Source organism: Arvicola amphibius, chromosome 4, assembly GCF_903992535.2.
Source record: "Arvicola amphibius chromosome 4, mArvAmp1.2, whole genome shotgun sequence".
NCBI classification, from domain to species: domain Eukaryota; kingdom Metazoa; phylum Chordata; class Mammalia; order Rodentia; family Cricetidae; genus Arvicola; species Arvicola amphibius.
In genome coordinates, this window is record NC_052050.1 from 38,289,173 (window position 1) to 38,307,110 (window position 17,938).

General features: G+C 42.8%; 1 protein-coding gene and 1 non-coding gene across 3 annotated transcripts; one reads left to right on the plus strand and one right to left on the minus strand.

Annotated features, from left to right (window-relative positions):
• The first annotated feature begins 4,066 nt into the window (after positions 1-4,066).
• On the plus strand, positions 4,067-16,477 carry LOC119812749 (schlafen family member 9-like). 2 transcript variants are annotated; one of them, XM_038327639.1, is made up of 5 exons: positions 4,067-4,170; positions 7,880-8,946; positions 13,243-13,395; positions 14,381-15,104; positions 15,274-16,477. In XM_038327639.1, the coding sequence occupies exons 2-5, from the start codon at positions 7,887-7,889 to the stop codon at positions 16,070-16,072; spliced, it is 2,736 nt and encodes a 911-aa protein (XP_038183567.1). In that variant the 5' UTR covers positions 4,067-4,170; positions 7,880-7,886; the 3' UTR covers positions 16,073-16,477. The 2 variants fall into 2 exon arrangements, with proteins under 2 accessions (XP_038183567.1, XP_038183568.1); XM_038327640.1 differs by lacking the exon at positions 4,067-4,170 and adding an exon at positions 4,680-4,772.
• LOC119813893 lies at positions 9,629-9,795 on the minus strand. Its single transcript, XR_005285327.1, has one exon. It is a non-coding gene; the product is annotated as a U1 spliceosomal RNA (small nuclear RNA).
• Positions 16,478-17,938: the final 1,461 nt, after the last annotated feature.

Consider the following 17,938-nt stretch of genomic DNA (forward strand, 5'->3'; position numbering starts at 1 on the left):
TTCATTCCTGGCTGCCCAGAATCCAATAATCACACAGAAACTATATTAGTTACAACACTGGCCAATGTTTCAGGCATATTTCTAGCTAGCTCTTACGTCTTAAATTAACCCATTTCTATTATTCTGTATTTTATTATAAGGCTCGTGGTTTACCCATAGGGCTCTGACTTATGTCTCCTTCAGCAGCTACATGGCATCTCCTTGACTTCCCCTACACTCTCTATATATCTCTGTTCAGATTTCCTGCCTGGTTCTACTCTGTTAACTCATTGGTCAAAACAGTTTTATTCATTAGCCAATATAAGCAACAAATATACAGAAGGACATTCCAGATCATCTCCCATTTTCTGTCTAAATAAGAAGGAAGGTTTTAACTTTAACATTGTAAAATTACATATAACAACAGCTATCAAGCAAGAATTATAGTTACAATATTTAGTCCATTTATATTTGACAAATTAAGGAAAACACTCTTATCATTTTTCCTATCTTTGTGAGTCTAAAGTTTTATAACTAATTTATCTTATATAAAACTAAGGAAAACTATAACTATCTGTCTTCAATTCTTCAACGATCCCAAAAGGATATAATATTTCCTAAGTTAACAGGAAGTGCATTGTAAGCAACTTCCAAAGCTCTAGAATTGACAGAGACATCTCACTGCTTGGACAGTCACCCAAAGTTATTCTGTAATGTTGGGGCATCCATCTTCAGCCTACAGGCCCATAATATCTTGCGACTTTTGCATGAAGCAAGAAATGTCAAAGACTGTTTAGCCTATATTGGCAGTTTGTCAGTCACTTTCTTCCGTGTCCTGCAGAATGTCTGGCAGTTTCTTCCATGAAGCAGGAACCCTGGAGAATCGCTCCATCTTTTGGAAAGTTCAGAAGTCACTTTTCTGTGAGTCCTGCATATCCAGTTAATACAGCATACCATCAAGAAGTCCAGGCAAGGCAGTTTGTTGCCCAAATGACAAGCAAACTCCATAAGGAGACTCTTCCATGCCCATCTTCCTCTTGAAGTAATTGGTTCTGCCAGAATCAGACCTGTCTCGCTGTTGAAAAAAGTCTAAGTTCTTAAAACATTTTAAATACCATATTCTGTAGGTCTTTGAAGTGTTGAAGAATATCTGTCTGACTGAAATATATCTCAATATATCTCTGTATATCTAGAAAACCTAACTAACATAACTAAAAGTTTGGTTATTATAGATAACTATCTATTAATCTGTATTTCTTAACTATACATTTTTAAATGAGCTGCACAAACACAACACATTAAACAAGCAGAAATACATATATACAGTGTAACAAAATTGACCTTAAATTTGTATTAATAGACCAAGATCCATACTAATACAAAGTATCCATCTCTATATCATATCCCCCTTAGAAATTGACTGTGATTTTTAATCACCTAAAATCAGCCCCCTTTAAATAAAAACAAACATTTATAAACAATCATTTTGGAAATTTGGGTGTTGTTTTTTTCAAAGTGCTTCCTGCTGTTTCTTGGGCAAAGTATTTTAGGGTTCCCAGAGACCTTTTGGGGGGTTGAAAAAATTCAAAGAAAATACAATAATATGCATAATCCAGGTTCTCTGTGTGTATTCAATCTTTACGTGGCTTATTTTACTCTATTACTTTTTAATATTTATTTTATTATCTTTATTCCTTTAATCAATGATTGTTTGTACTTTTATCTGTACTCTTTTTCCTCTCTCTCCCAAGCCCATGCTCTTGGGTAGGCAGAATTAACATAGTAAAAATGGCAATCTTACTAAAAGTAATCTACAGATTCAGTGCAATGCCCAGCAAAATTCTTCACAGACCTCGAAAGAAAAATACTGAACTTCATATAGAAAAAGCAAAAAACCCAGGATAGCCAAAACAATCCTGTATAATAAAGGAACTTCTGGAAGCATCACAATCCCTGGCTTCAAGCTCTATTACAGAGCTACAGTACTGAAAACAATCTGGTATTGGCATAAAAACACACAGGATGACCAGTGGAACCGAGTCAAAGACCCGACTATTAATCTACACATCTATGAACACCTGATTTTTGACAAACAAAGAAGCAAAAAATATAAAATTAAAAAAGAAAGCATCTTCAACAAATGCTCCTGGCATAACTGGAAATCAAACTGTAGAAGAAATAAAATAGATCCATATCTATCACCATGCACAAAACTCAAGTCCAAAGACCTCAACATAAAACCAGCCACACTGAACCTCATAGAAGAGAAAGTGGGAAGTATAGTTGAGTGCATTGGCACAGGAGACCACTTCCTAAATACTACCTCAGTAGTACAGACACTGAGAGAAATAATTAATAAATGGGACCTCCTGAAACTGAGAAACTTCTGTACAGCAAAGGACATGGTCAACAAGACAAAACGGCAACGTACAGAATGGGGAAAGATCTTCACCAACTCCCCATTGGACTGAGGTCTGATCTTCAAAATATACAAAGAACTCAAGAAGTTGGTCATCAAAAGAACAAATAATCCAATAAAAATAAATGGGGTATAGACCTAAACAGAGAACTCTTAACAGAGGAATCTAAAATGGCTGAAAGACACTTAAGGAAATGCTCAACATCCTTAGCCATCAGAGAAATGCAAATAAAAACAACTCTGAGATTCCATCTTACACCTGTAAGAATGGCCAAGATCAAAAACACTGATGACAGCTTGTGCTGGAGAGGATGTGGGGTCAAGGGAACACTCCTGCATTGCTAGTGGGAGTGCAAACTGGTACAGCCGCTTTTGGTATCAATATGGCGATTTCTGAGAAATTTAGGGAAAAAACTACCTCAAGATTCAGCAATACCACTTTTGGGTATATGCCAAAGGATGCTGAATCATACCACAAGGATATATGTTCAACTATGTTCATAGCAGCATTATTTGTCATAGCCAGAACCTGGAAACAACCTAAATGTCCCTTGACCAAAGAATGGATAAGAAATATGTGATACATTTACACAGGAGCGAACTTCGGAGGGACAGAGTCTGAGGGAAGCAGGAAGAAGAGGGAAGAACCTAGGAAGAGCTTTTCTCCTCTTGAATGAGTTCTATCCCGTCTTGTGTCACTCTTATAGCATTTGATTAGATTCAATAAGTAGATTGATTGGTAGATGTGCCTGCTGGTCAGGTAGGTGACTGAGCGCTGTGAGAGAGGAAGAGCAGGGAGAAGCACTACACAGCAGAAAAAAATGCCATCTTGAAATTTGCAGGCAAATGGGTGACTCTAGAAGGCATCATATTGAGTGAAGTAACCCAGACCCAGAAAGACAAATATAATATGTACTCTACACTGTAGATTCATGGTCCTTGATTATACAAACATTCTGGAAAATAAGCATTTAAAGAAAACCTTGAATAAGTTGGAAGGAAGATGTACTGAAATGGAAAGTTCAGAACCGTGGCAAAACAGGTTATGAACTACAATGCATATCATGATGCGGCTGTGTTAACCATGTGTAATAAGTGTGTGGGCATTAATAACACACAACATATAAAGATCCGCAAGTATGAAGGGTTAATGATGGTTTGTTTTCCCCTGAGGCCGGGACTGAGATCCTGATAAAAAGCTCCACTCACTCTCCTTCTAGACCAGCGTGAATCTGCATTCCAGCTCGGGCTTTCCATGGCAGAGAACCAGGCCTTCAAGCAGGGCTGCAATCCCCTGGGCCAGGCGGGCAGGCAGGCAGTGAGGTGTTCCATCCAGGGCCCAGGAGGAGGGATTAGCTGAAGAGAGAAGAGCAGCTGAACAATCCAATCCAATAGTGAGCTCAACCTGGCAGGGTGCCAAAGACCTGCCCCCCCCCCTCCCCCCCCCCCCCCCTTCCCCCCCCCCCCCCCCCCGACTAGAAAGAGTCCTACAGTTTCGTTTTCCCACAAAGCAAGGTATTGGAAGATAAAAGGGCTGCTTTAAACACTTGGCTGCGACCACCACCAAACCCACGCGGGAACAAGCGCTGCTCCACTGGCCTTACAGGCAGCTGCTCAATCTACGACTGGAACACCACCCGACAAGCAGGGCTTGTGCCAGAGGCCGAGTTCTGGAGGGAAAAGGTTCGTGCCTGTTTCCAAGTTCTCCTTTCCGAGGCGGCCAGGGGAAAAGGAGCAAGAGAACTGAGACCTTTCCCGAAGATCAGAAGCCGGTGAGGGCTGGTGAGACCTTCGCGGGGACAGGGTCAGAGGGAAGCGGGAGGCAGAGGAAAGGGCCTGGGAAAAGCTCTTCTCCTCTTGAATGAGTTCTATCCTGTTTTGTGTAACTCATAGCATTTGATTAGATTCGATAGATTGATTGGCAGATTGGACCGTTGGGCAGCTGACAGAGCGCTGGGAGGGAGAAAAAGCAACGAGGAGGAAGAATGGCGACTGAGACCAAAAGGGGAACCAAAACGCCAGGAACAATTCGAAAGCTCTATGTGTCTAAAGTTTAGGATGGTTAAAGTTTAGTTCATTAAACACATTCTGAGTTTCAAGTTTCCCGGTATTTAGTAGACTTCCTATTGGTCTCTTCGTTTCCGCGCCTTTGGCAGGAGCTGAGCCAACCATTGGAAAGGAAAGGCGGGACCTTAGTGACAGAGTGGCCAATGCGCTAGACCTGCAATTGTAAGGCCAGGTTCCCGGTGCTTAGAGCCCGGTTGATCTGCGCCGCCAGCACTGAGGTCTAGCCCGCCAAATGCAGGACCTGGGTGGCCTGAGCAGCCCAGAAGCCAAGGTGACATCCGTATGTCTCTCCTGCCTGAAGGTCCAGGTATTTTATCAGGCTCAGCAGCAAGCTCGGTAAAAATCATGAGAGTGATAGGGATGACTGGGGTGGGTGTGAGCCTGGCCAGGCTATCGCAGGGGAGGGGGAGAGGGCAGAGGAATAGGAGTGGGTTCTGGGGAGGGCAGGAAAAAATGCACTAAGGCACGCTAGGGCACAGGTGCAACACTCCGCAGCAGGTTTCTGTGCTGGCAGAGCCTGTCACTGTTAGCAGGTGTAAGTTAGTGCAAGTGCCTCAGCACCTCCCCCCAAGTTGCAGGGTTTTTTTAATTATTGTGTTGAAAGACTCTGCAGACGCGACTGAGCCACCCCTGTAAGATACTGTCCTTAACTGAGGCACTAAGAGGCAGAAACGGAACCATTGCTATCTAACCCAGAGTTTCTCATCTAGAAGCTATTGGAAAAGAGTCAAGGACCCTGTGATTTCAGTTTCCTGAATGCCACTTGCTTTACAGCCCTATTTCCTTTCTGTTCTGGTTCCCCCAAGATAGCCAGTACCAGTAAAGCTTTATTTTGTGTCATATAACATTTTTAAGATTTTACTTCCTAAAAACTCTGTTATCTAGAGCTGAATTATTCAGTCTTTAGGCATATCTGTGAGTGACTATGATGAATGAGTTAATTGAGAAGTCCCATTCTAAAGGAGGGCTTAGACCATTTCCAGACTATGGTTCCTAGAGGAGCCTGCTGGCTGAGCACACGCATTCCTTGGTCTTCCTGACCATGGGTGGCTATACTGTGTCTGAGCCCTGTGAACTCCGGCTACCTTGGCTTCCTGGCTCTGGTGATGCCTACTTGGAACCCTGCCTTCCTGAAGTGGCCTTTGTCTGGGCATTTTTATCACCGCGGCAGGGGAGTAACAAGACACAGGGCTTCTCGTTTTCTCTGGTGATGCCTACTTGGAACCCTGCCTTCCTGAAGTGGCCTTTGTCTGGGCATTTTTATCACCGCGGCAGGGGAGTAACAAGACACAGGGCTTCTCGTTTTCTCTGTAGTATCTCCCTGTGTGCACACCCTTCGTCCCCATATCTCTGTGATGTCTCTTCACACTTCTCCCACTCTGTCGCCTACATTTCTCCTCCTGTCTTTTCCGCAAAGGGCTCTTTCCAGACAGGTGACTTTGTTCCTTCGCTGAAGGGGAAAAGAGGGGCATTGCAAGACTCTCCCTCCTGCCTCCCCCACAGCTATAAACCTAACCTCACCGCCAGTGGTTTGCTCTTCTCCTCTTTTCTTCTTCCAGATTCTGACCCACGATCCTGTCCAGACCTTGACTCTCAGGATCCTGTTGTTTCAGTCACTCAGTCTCCTCCTCCTTCTTTAAGTTCTCAGCTCCCTACTGACTTTCTCTCATCTATGGTAAATATTGTCAAGCCTTTCCCATCTTAAAGAAAAACCAATCTTCAACCTCTCTTCTTCCATCCACATCTGGACCTCTCTTCTTTAGTAAGTTTATCTAATGACTGATTGTCTACATTTGATAACACTATTACTGTGCCTGGCATTCATTCCTCAGCCCATGTGACATTTTGCTTACTGAACATCTGTGAGCCAAAGCATAGTGTTCAGCACTTGGTGAATTATTTAATCCTTATACTAAGAGTCATAATAAGATAGATGATCCCTGGTCTGTTAACAAGCACACATGGTTAGGCATTTTAAGTATCCAGATAAATATAACAATAGTATGTTTAAAAAGACTTTCTCAGTCCCAAAAGGTAGCTCCCAAATAACAACATAGAGAATTCTTATTAATTATGAATGCTTGGCCTTTGCTTGTTTCTAACTAGCTTTTATAACTTAAATCAGCCCATTTCTATTAATCTGTGTGCTGCCATGTGGCTCATGGCTTTTACCTATCCTTCTACATGTTCTGCTTCCTCTGTATCTGCCTGGTGACTCCATCTTTCTTCTTCCCTCAGTCCTCTCTACCCCCAGAGTCCCACCTAACCTCTTCCTGCCTACCTATTGGCCATTCAGCTCTTTATTAAACCAATCACAGTGCACATTTTCACACAGTGTAAAGGGATGATACTCAACAGTATGGGATAGAGTTGACAGCCAAGCCATGTCTGGTGGCGCTCGTCTCTAAGACCTCAGCTTCTGCAGTCTTCAAAGTCAGCAGCTGGTGTCATGCATTAAATTTATTTTTGCAGGGGAGGATGGAGACAGGGCTTATCTGTGCAGCCTTGGTTGTCCTGGAACTCACTGTGTAGACCAGGCTGGGCTTGAACTCAGAGCCCCTCCTGCCAAGTGCTGGGACTAAAGACATGCACCACCAGCTCCTGGCAGTTCACTAAATTCTACAATAAGACTTTCCAGTCTCACTTGCAGCACCTGTCAGTAGCTTAGAGACCTGGAAAGTCAGCAGATGGCCTTGTTTTCCATTCCCTGATGCCATAATCCTTTGGTTTTCTCCCACCTCTCCAGGTTTTCATGAGCTTCTTGACATCTCCTTCCAATATATTCTCTATTTATCCCATAATTCATTGGGAATATGTTCCAAGCTGTGAAATCTCATACCGTGGCATACCCTCCTGTTAGGTGATCTCTCCTGCTTCTGTACCTCTATGCTGATGGCTTTACCCTGACAGTGCCATTAGCTCTTCCCGGGAGCATTGTTAAACTAAAGAGTAATAGCCAAAGTAGTTCAAACACCTCTTTAATGTGTTTTTCCTCCTATAGCCAGTATCTCATGTGATGGAAAGTTCTACGTTTTTTTAATATGTATTTTACGTATATGAGTGACTTGTCTTTGTATACACACCAGAAGAGGCTATCGGCTATTAGGACCTATTACACGTGGTTATGAGCCACCATGTGGGTGCTGAGAATTGAACTTAGGACCTCTGGAAGAGCAACCAGTGCTCTTAATCACTGAGCCATTTCTCCAGCCCCCAGTAAGTTCTACTTTTATTACCCCTCAAAAACAATTTCTAAAGAGAAAGGACGGTTTTTATATTACTTAATATTTTACTGCTTTGACAGGATATATTTGGCTTAGATTAATATTTTCAGTAAGTAGATGAATGAATTGTGTCCATGAGAGAATTAATCTTAATAAAGGTAAAACAAGTGTTTGGATTGTTTGACTGTAGGATCAACATGGAAAGAAATCTCTCCTTAGAGATGATAAAGTCTCACCCAGACTTGGTCATCCGTGTAAAAGATGTGACTCTCGGGGAAGAAAACCGAAATAAAATGGACTCAAAGAAGAGAAAGCTGGAGAAGACAAGAGTTACAGAGGCTGTCTGTGCTCTGTTAAACTCCGGAGGAGGAGTGATTGAGATACTAATGGCCAACAAGAGTGAGCAGCCTGTGGAGATGGGACTGGATTTGGAACATTCGTTGAGAGAGCTTATCCAGTCTTCTGATTGGCAGGATTTCTTTGAGACCCGACAACAAAGGAAACATTTTTACATTTTTGTTAAATCTTGGAGCTGTGGCCCTGAAAACAGTTCTGCTAAACCTTGCATTTGCAGCCAAAATTCTTCCTTGCACCGTAGATCTGGAACTTCGGTGATTGTCATGAGTTCAACAGATGCATTTGTGTATCTAAAACGTAAGAAGAGTGTCGGGTGTGACCAGAAAGATGGAAGAGCTCCCCCTGTTAAAATTCCCAGAGTTATGCATCAGAACATCCTTGAATCAGATCCTGCTTTTGAAATTTTCCAAAGTGAGCAACTCGAATATGGTCAAATCTTGCCTTTTCCTGAATCTATACAAGTAGAGTTTAAACAATTCGCTACAAAAAGTGTCCAAGATTACATTAAAAATATAATTCCAGAGTATGTCTCTGCATTTGCAAACACCTGCGGAGGCTACCTCTTCATTGGAGTGGAGGACAAGAGCAGGAAGGTCCTGGGATGCCCAAAAGACAATGTTTCCCGTGACTCTTTGGAAAGAGCAGCAAATGAAGCAATATCTAAGTTGCCAGTTTTCCATTTTTGTTCATGTGAACAAGAAGTGTCTCACGAGACCAGAGTCATAGATGTGTTTCGCGAGGGGAATTTGCATGGTTATCTCTGTGTGATCAAAGTGGAGGCTTTCTGCTGTGCAGTGTTCTCAGAAGCTCCCACTTCATGGATGGCAGACAAGGAGAATGATGTCATCTACAGACTGACTACTAAGGAATGGGTAGGCATGCTGATGGCTGCTGATCCAGGTAAGAGGGGAGAGTTCTTCCTTCTCTGTGCTTTCTGCCTCTTTTGAGTTCCTTCACGCTCCTAAAATCTGAGTTCATTATACCTACTGAAGCTGAATCTTTACGCTTTTTCAGATGCAAGAAATTTATAGGTCTGAAGAGATGGCTCAGAGGTTAAGAGCACTGGCTGCTCTTTTAGAGAGCCTTAGTTCAATTCCCAGCAACTACATGATGGCTTACAATCATCTATAATGAGACCTGGTGCCTCTCTTCTGGCCTGCATGCATACATGTAGGCAGAACACTGTACATATAGTAAATAAATAAATATTTTTAAAAATAGATATGGATTTCTTTTGTGTTTGTTTGTTTTTTGAGGCAGGGTTTCTTTGTCTAATAGTCCTGGCTATCCTAGACCTCACTTTGTAGACCAGGCTGTTGCCTCCCAAGTGCTGGGATTAAAGATGTGTGCCACCACGACCCCGCTGAATATGGACTTCTTTTGGGGCACACATGCTCAGATGCCACAGTTCACACATGGAGGTGAGAGACCAACATGAGACACTTCTCCTTCCACCAAGTGCGTGGAAACTCAGGTCATCAGGCCTGGAGGCAGGCACCTGTCTTTGTTAGGGTTTCCATTGTTGTGAAGAGACACCATGACCACAGCAACTCTTTTTTTTATTATTATTAATTTTTTATTTAGAGGAGAGTGCGAGTGTGGTCCCCACTACCACAAATTATGCAGTTGAGTGTCCCACATTTGGGGAAATCCCAGGGGTCAACACAACTGGAATGCAGTAGATAAGCCTTGGACCGTGACAACTCTTATAAAGGAAAACATTTAATTGTGGTGGCTGGCTTACAGTTTCAGAGGTTCAGTCCGTTATCATCATGGTGGGACATAGCAACATGCAGGCAGATATTGTGCTGGAGAAATAACTGAGAGTCCTGCATCTTGCAGGCAACAGGAAATCATCTGAGAGACTGGGCAGTATCTTGAGCATATATGAGACCTCAAAGCCTGCCTCCACAGTGACTCACTTCCCCCATCAAGATTACACCTACTCCAACAAGGCCACCTTCCCAGAAGTGCCACTCCCTTTGGGGATCATTTTCTTTAAACCACCACAGCACCTTTACCCACTGAGCCAACTCACCAGCACCATGAAGAAGGGAGTTCGTATTTGTGCGCATGTTATTTAAACTCCTCACACTGCGATTTGCTGGAACCTCATATAACAATGGCCACCTGGTGCCAAAGTTTAGCATGTTACCAACTCTGGGAGTCAGGAACCCGCACCAGATGTGGCATATTTTGTTTGGACCTAATTCCTCTCTTTTGCTAAGTCTTCTTTGGCTAACCAGTCGTTTGTGCTTCTATATGAATTTCAGGATTTTTATTCCTAGTTCTGTGAAAAGCATTATTGGAATTTGATAGGGTTTGTATTGACTCATTAGACTAAGTTTAGTGACTGCCATTTCCATAGGAGACTTTTTCTTCCGGTTTCTGCCTCAGTGTTTTGAAAGTTTTCATCGTAGAGGCCTCTTGCCTCCTTTGTTAGGTATGTTCTTAGGGATTTGTCTGATGTAGTCATTAAGGAGATTTTCCAGATCTGTTTCTCGGCAAGTTCTTTATTGGTATACAGAAAAGCTGCTGGGTTTTTCTGTGGGTTTTAATATCCTGCTACCTTGCCGAAAATTATCGAATATAAGAGCTCACTGGTAGAGTCTTTAAGGTCTTTATGTTTAGGGTCAGATCATCTGCAAATGGGCACGACTGACTTCTTTTCTATTTGTACGCTTGCCTTGAATGAGAGTGAGCCCTCGATTTTGGAGGCAAAATTTTAGCTTTTCTCACCTAGTATAATGTTGGGTTAGATTTGTCATATGCACCCTGTATTGTGTTGATATATGTTCTTTCTGTCCCTGGTTTCTCCGGTGTGTTTTAATCATGGAAGGATGTAAAATTTTGACACCGGCATTTTCTGCATCTAATGAGATGATCTGTAATTTTTGTTCCTGATTCTACTTTTGTGACCCATTGCATTTATTAATTTGCCTTTGTTAAGACACCCTTGCCTCTGTGGAATGAAACCAACTTGATCTTTTCAGTGTTAGGTTTGGTTTGCAGGTTTGAGTTTCTCATGGAAATTGAGTGGCTGATTTTTTTGGTTTGTCTTTTTAAGGTTGTGCTGCCAAAACAATACAGCTTTATGGGGTGAATTAATAGTGTCTCTTCCCTTGTATTTCACAGACTAGTTTGAGGAACACTTATTAATTCATCGGTGATGATCTGTTAGAAGTCGACAATGAATCCATCCAGTTCTGGGCTTTTCTTCGCTAGGATTCTCTTCATCTTTCTTTTGGGTAGGCACAGATGGGACTGTGCTTCTGCCTCAGCTCTCTGCAAAGAGACAGCACAGTCTTCCTGGAAATGTGAGAGACTGCATTGAAATGAAAGGGATTTAGCTTCATTTTGGCGGCTGCCGCTTCTGTGATCTTGACTCAGTTTGGGGAGGTGATGTGTGTCCAGGTATCTCTCCTTTGATCCAAACCCTATCTTCTTCACCTCTTTAGAATATAGAGTTTCAAGTATTCCCTAATGATCCTCTGGATTTTATTGATATCTATGGTAATGTTCTCTTCTCTTTCTCTAGTTGGTTAGCTAAGGGTTTATCAATCTTATCTATTTTGAAAATGTCTGTTTTACTCATTCTTTTTGTTAATTTCTACCCTGGTAATTATGATTTCTTTCTATCTACTAATTTTGTCTTGGATTGTTCTTGTTAGTTGGATTGCTTCTCTGAGGTGAAATTTTATGTGGTTTTTACTTGAAGTGGTTCTGGTTTCCTATGTAATCGCTCAAAGATATAAACTCCATTATTAGGTGTGCCTCTGATACATTCCAAATGTTCCTATAACTGCTGCTTTATTTTCATTTGGTTTGTGAATGTTTTAATTTCCTGGTTGTAATGGATTAAGTAAAAATGCTGTGGATCCCCAAGTGGCAGCAGAGGCTGCAGCTCCAAAAACAGCAGGAGTGGGCAGTGGATCCCAAGAGCAACTAGTCCCAGGCAGGGACAGCACAGTTCCCCAAGTGGCTGCAGTGGGCCATGAGAGTCAGCAAGTCTCATGAGGAGACACAGATGGGTGGGCACATCACGAGACCACACCACAGGTCTCAAAAGGCAGCTGGTCCCTGGCAGGGAGATATGTAGCAGCTGAAAGACAGAGACATGGATAGGCATGCCATGCAGGGTGAGATTGGATATTTGTTTAGTGGGTTATGGAGGGGAAAGAGGAGAAGGGGAGAAAAGCACAGAGAGAGAGAGAGAGAGAGAGAGAGAGAGAGAGAGAGAGAGAGAGAGAGAGAGAGAGAGAGAGAGAGAGAGGAAATAACTCAGGCTGGAAACTGAAGATCAGCTTGCATTGGCAAATGGGGGTGGGGGGAATGAGTGGGCATGGCTTGTCTCTTAAAGGGACAGAGCAGACCATTACACTGGTTACATCAATGGCATGCTGGTATTTATTGTTTAATCTCCATGTGTTTATAAAGTTTTATAGATTTTCTTGCTGGTGTTTTATAGTTGTATTTAATTTTGGTAATGAGAAACAAGAGATTATTATTTCTTTTTTTTCTTTTTCGAGACAGGGTTTCTCTGTGCAATAGCCCTGGCTGTCCTGGAACCTGCTCTGTAGACCAGGCTGACATCAAACTCACAAAGATCTGCCTGCCTCTGCCTCCCAGCTTGTGCTCTTGACCTCTGAGCTGTCTCTCCAGTCCCAGACTTCCTCTGTCACACAGAGGCAGCTTCCAATCAGTCATCTTCCCTCGGTAACCAGCCTCCTACTTCCTGAACTTTTTCGCATGTCAGTGCTCAGGCCTTCCTTGCCCTATGCTTACCTTCCACAGCTGTCTCCTACCCCGGAACTGTGGCAGGCCGACACCGGGATCCCTTATCTGAGATTGTTTCTTGTTATCAGGACCCCAGGGTAGCTCGGTACTAACCAGTGGATTCTCTACCCAGCTGGCACCCAGTGAAGTGACAAAGTGGGCTTTCTGTCCACTGTTTACCCATGATATCAGAGGAGTCACTGCCTCCCAGAACCTTCAACTGCACTTGAAGCTTTTGAGGATTCTGATTTTGTCATGTGGTTGGGACTAGCAGTCTCTTCACCAGGGTTATTTATATTACCTTCTGGATCAAGCTTCAGCTTTCCTTCTGTGTGGTTCTGGTCTTCTTCCAATTCTTCCCCTTTGGAATAGAGCCTGTGCTTTGTTATTCTGACGGGTTTTATTCACTGTGTCACACAGAGGCAGCTTCCAATCAGTCATCTTCCCTCGGTAACCTGTGTGAAGATTTTGAGTGTCAGCTGAGTCTCTCAGACAGCCCTCCACGCTGCAGACCAGTGTATTCTAAGAAAGGACTGGAGCATAAAGTCGACCTCCAAAAGTGTTTATTTCCGGGTATGAACAGCTAGTTTTTCCATTAGGAGAAAGAGACCAATCATTTAACACCTTTGCTAAAAAAGAAATCAAAGAGAATGCCTTGTGCAGCCCCAAGTTAATGATGTAACAACCCTACAAACCTCCTAGGAATGAGGTGCGGGTACCCGTGATGTCATCAAGCATGGTACTAGCAAACTCTGATAGCTAAATATGCAGAGATCAAGGTCCCCACCAGGAATTTAAAACAGAATTTCCAGGGCTTGAACATATGCATTTGAGTCAACTTCTCAGGGGTTCAGAACTCACTGAACCAGTGCAGCCATAGCAGAAGAATCTAATGTAACAATAACTGCACAGATTTCTTTTCTGCACAGCCTTAGGCTCAGTAACTTCCACTTTGGTTGGCACAGACTTTTCTGTATGATAATGGAAGGGCCACATAATTCCATCAGCTTGATGGAATATGAGTTGCAGGGGATGTAGACAGATGGAATTTCCCTTAAGTTGTATTGCACATAGGAGTTCCCTTTTGATTTCAAAATGTTTTATAACTTTAATTTTTGTTGAAACAGATTGTTTACATAATATATTCTGATCACATTTTTTTAATCCCTCTGCTCTTCCCAGCTCCTCAGCACCTCACTACCATCAAATCCACATTCTTTCCCCTCTCTCTCCCATTGTAAACAAATAGGCAACTGAAACAAACAAAGCAGAAAAGGGCAAAACAAACAGAAAATAAGAACCAAAGAAAAAGAATAAGAAACACATACAAACACAAACCATAAGAACACAAAATCAGAAACCATAATAAATAAGCAAAAGACCTGTAAGGTAAGAAATATACCCAGACAAAGCATTTGAGGGAAAAAAAACCCTCAAGAAATACTATTAAGTTTCTTTTGTGTTCGTTATTTACGTAATTCTCTGTTTTAAACATAATATGTGAGTTGTACAAAACTATACACTTATTTGAAATCTTGTTTATTCTTTCCATGTCCAGTGTCACCAGGATGTTTAAAATATATTCCTGAATCCCTCTGGAAGGAGCTGTGCTCACAGAATAAGGGACTGGAGGACTTATTAAGACAGCAAATGCACTCTGGCGCCTGTGGTCTGCTGATCCTCTCTAGAAGCTGGGCTGTGGACCTGAACTTGGAAGAGAGGCAGGGAGTCATCTGTGATGCCCTGCTGATTGCAGAGGATAGCCGTCCCACCCTCTACACCATCCTTGGGCAACAGGATGAGGGGGCACAGGACTACTGTACCCGCACTGCCTTCGCTCTCAAGCAGAAGCTAGTGAACACTGGTGGCTACACTGGGAGGGTGTGCGTCATGACCAAGGTTCTCTGCCTGGAATCCAAGAGCAATGTAGAGACCAGTGTGGGGTCACCCTCTCCTATAGATTACCCACGCTCCTACAACCTTGCAAACACCCAGGAAATGGAAGCCTTGCTGCAGGCGCTTGTAATTGTCTTGCTCAACTTCAGATCTTTCTTGAGTGACGAGCTTGGCTGTGAAATTTTGAATCTTCTCACAGCCCAACAGTATGAGATATTCTCAAAAAATCTCCGCAAAAACAAGGAACTGTTTGTGCACGGTTTACCAGGGTCGGGCAAGACAGTGATGGCCATCAAGATCATGGAAAAGATCAGAAACACATTTCACTGTGACACAGACAGAATTCTCTACATCTGCGAGAATCAGCGCCTGAGGGACTTGATCAGGTAAGTGTTGGATCTTACATCTATGTGTTTTCAGTCTGGTCTTGAATATTTCTCTTAAATGACCCTGATTCTTGGGAATTAGACAGTACAAAGACCTGTGACAGCAGTGATGTGTCACGGGGCATTGATGCAGTTAGAGAAACACCTAATGTCCTTTTCACTGTTACAGGGCAAAAAATATTTGCCAGGCAGTGACCAGGAAAACTTTCATGAAAATTGAGTTTGACACAGACATGATCCAACACATCATTGTTGATGAAGCCCAGAATTTCCGCACTGAAGATGGGGACTGGTATGAGAAGGCAAAGCTCATCACTCAGAGAAAGAAAGATTGTCCTGGAATTCTCTGGATCTTTCTGGACTATTTTCAGACCAGCCACATGCAACAGAGTGGCCTCCCACATTTCTCACGCCAGTATCCAAAGGAAGAGCTCACAAGAGTAGTACGCAATGCAGATAAAATAGCTGAGTTCTTACAAGAGAAGTTACAGGAAATCAGAAATAACCCTCCATTCAGGATCCCTCCCGAGTCCCTGGAGATGCTCAATGAATTTACCTGGGCTCATGGTGTACCAGGCACCTTTGAGCTCAAACACTTGAGCTTGAGAGATATGGTGAACTATGTAGCAAACAAGTGCAATTCTTTCTTGAGGAATGGCTACTCTCCCCACGATATCGCTGTGCTTTTCAGCACGGAAGAGGAAATGAATAAATATAAACATCAGTTCCTGAAAGAAATGAGGAAGAGGAGAGTGTCTCAGATGGAGGATGTGTTTGTCTATCCTCTTGATATGTTTGACAGCATCCGTCGATTCTCAGGCCTGGAAAGAAGCATTGTGTTTGGCATTAACCCCCATTCAGTTGAACGGGGCATTTCCTGCAACCTATTGCTCTGCTTGGCTTCCAGAGCAAGGAAACATCTGTCTATTCTGATGTTTCCTGATTATTCTACCTCTATCAGGATGTAACTCAGTAGCTGAATGGGATGCATGAGGTCCTAGGTTCATTCTCTAGGCAAAACCTAGTTGAGGCTTTTCAGTACAAGAAGAAAGATAAAGATACAACAAAACTCTTGTCCTACAGTTTCAGAAAATGTTGGCAAAAACATTCATTGGGCACCAAAACTCACTGTGGATCTGAGGCTGACAACAAAGTTGAAGAAAAGACTTGGAAAAATAATGTACATTTTATATATGCTGTGAAAATATTGAAACCACAAGGTTCGAAACTAGATAAAACCAATATAGTAAGCCATATCTGATTTTTAAAACAGGCTTAGACTTTAAATTGACAAATATATTTATGAAAATTTAATGCATTTACAAGTTTAAAGGTAAAGACTAAAACAACCGGTCTCCAAAGAGAAAACCTAGGCCCACCCAGTACTTTTTTTTTTTTCGAGACAGGGTTTCCCTGTAGTTTCTAGAGCCTGTCCTGGAACTAGCTCTTGTAGACCAGGCTGGCCTCGAACTCAGAGATCCGCCTGCCTCTGCCTCCCGAGTGCTGGGATTAAAGGCGTGCGCCACCACCACCCGGCTCCACCCAGTACTTTGCAGCACCAGCAGCACAGGTGTAAGAGAGCCAACCCTGAAATTGTTACTATGGGAGAATGTCCCCATTTCCCATCTGGCGGGCCCATCATGGGCCCTGAGTTATACCTGGCCTGCTCCAACATCCATGATCTGCTGGAGCACAGTGCGGGGACCTGACCCACAGACCCAAAGCTGCAGGATCTCCACAGCACAGGGCAGCAGTGGGATGTCCAGCAGTATCACTCAGACTTTGACACCATAAGGGTCTCTTCCTTACAGAGATGCTAATTAGGTGTTGTAGGGTTTTTAGGGAATGTCCCTGTGTAGACTCTCAGGAAAACCCCCTAAGAGTGTAAACAGAGCACAGTAGGAGCTGTAGTAGAGAAAAGGACTCATAGCTCACCCATCACAGAAACTGTCTTTTGATTAGAATGGATTTAAGAGAATTGTGATTTGACAAACTGTTTATGCTAGAGTTATGGTATTGACCTATTAATGTTTGTAGTTTATTATGAAGATGCTACTGATTAGAAAAAGATTAGAGCTTGTATGAGAAAATTTTGATATGATAAGTCCTTAGATTTGATGTGTTTAAAAGAACAAATTTGGATTTTGATTGTAGCTACAAACTGTTAAAGATATAGTGAGGGTGATCTGAAGTAAATTGAGACCACCCCTCTTATGCCCTCTCCATGATCACAAGTTCCCCCAAGTTCCCGGAATGAGTTGAACACCCTGGGTATGACTGATGAGGGTACGATTGATAGCCGTCACTGACAACCGCATGGCTAATGACAGCTACTAGCCACATACCTCAACCACACCTTATGTATTTTTAACTATTTTACTCTTCAAGTCTGTGCTTTTTCTTGCCATAGCCAATCAGCTTAAATGTCAGCTACCCCAACACCCTCTGACAAGGCTGTTGCCTACTGGTGTAGGAGGTCCTTCTATATTTGTGTTGCTATCACTGGTTAATAAAGAAACTGCTTTGGGCCTGGTGATAGGGCAGAACTTAGGTAGACAGGGTGACAGAACTGAATTCTGGGAGGAAGAAAGCAGAGAGAGAGAGAGAGAGAGAGAGAGAGAGAGAGAGAGAGAGAGAGAGAGAGTCGCCATGGAGACGCCAGGTCAGACATGCTAAATCTTTTCCGGTAAGCTACGACCTTGTGAGCACAGATTAATAGAAATGGGTTAAATCAAGATGTGAGAGTTAGCCAATAGGGAGCTAATGGCCAAGCAGTGTTTTAATTAATACAGTTTCTTGTGATTATTTTGGGTATAAGCTAGCCAGGCAGCCGA

What these genes read in the sequence shown, in the direction of transcription:
- LOC119812749 (XM_038327639.1), top strand. Translation starts at nt 7,887, where the DNA reads ATGGAAAGAAATCTCTCCTTAGAGATGATAAAGTCTCACCCAGACTTG. An exon ending in GCTGATGGCTGCTGATCCAG is followed by an intron (nt 8,947 to 13,242) that starts GTAAGAGGGGAG and finishes TGTGTCACACAG; the next exon opens with AGGCAGCTTCCAATCAGTCA. An exon ending in CGCCTGAGGGACTTGATCAG is followed by an intron (nt 15,105 to 15,273) that starts GTAAGTGTTGGA and finishes TCACTGTTACAG; the next exon opens with GGCAAAAAATATTTGCCAGG.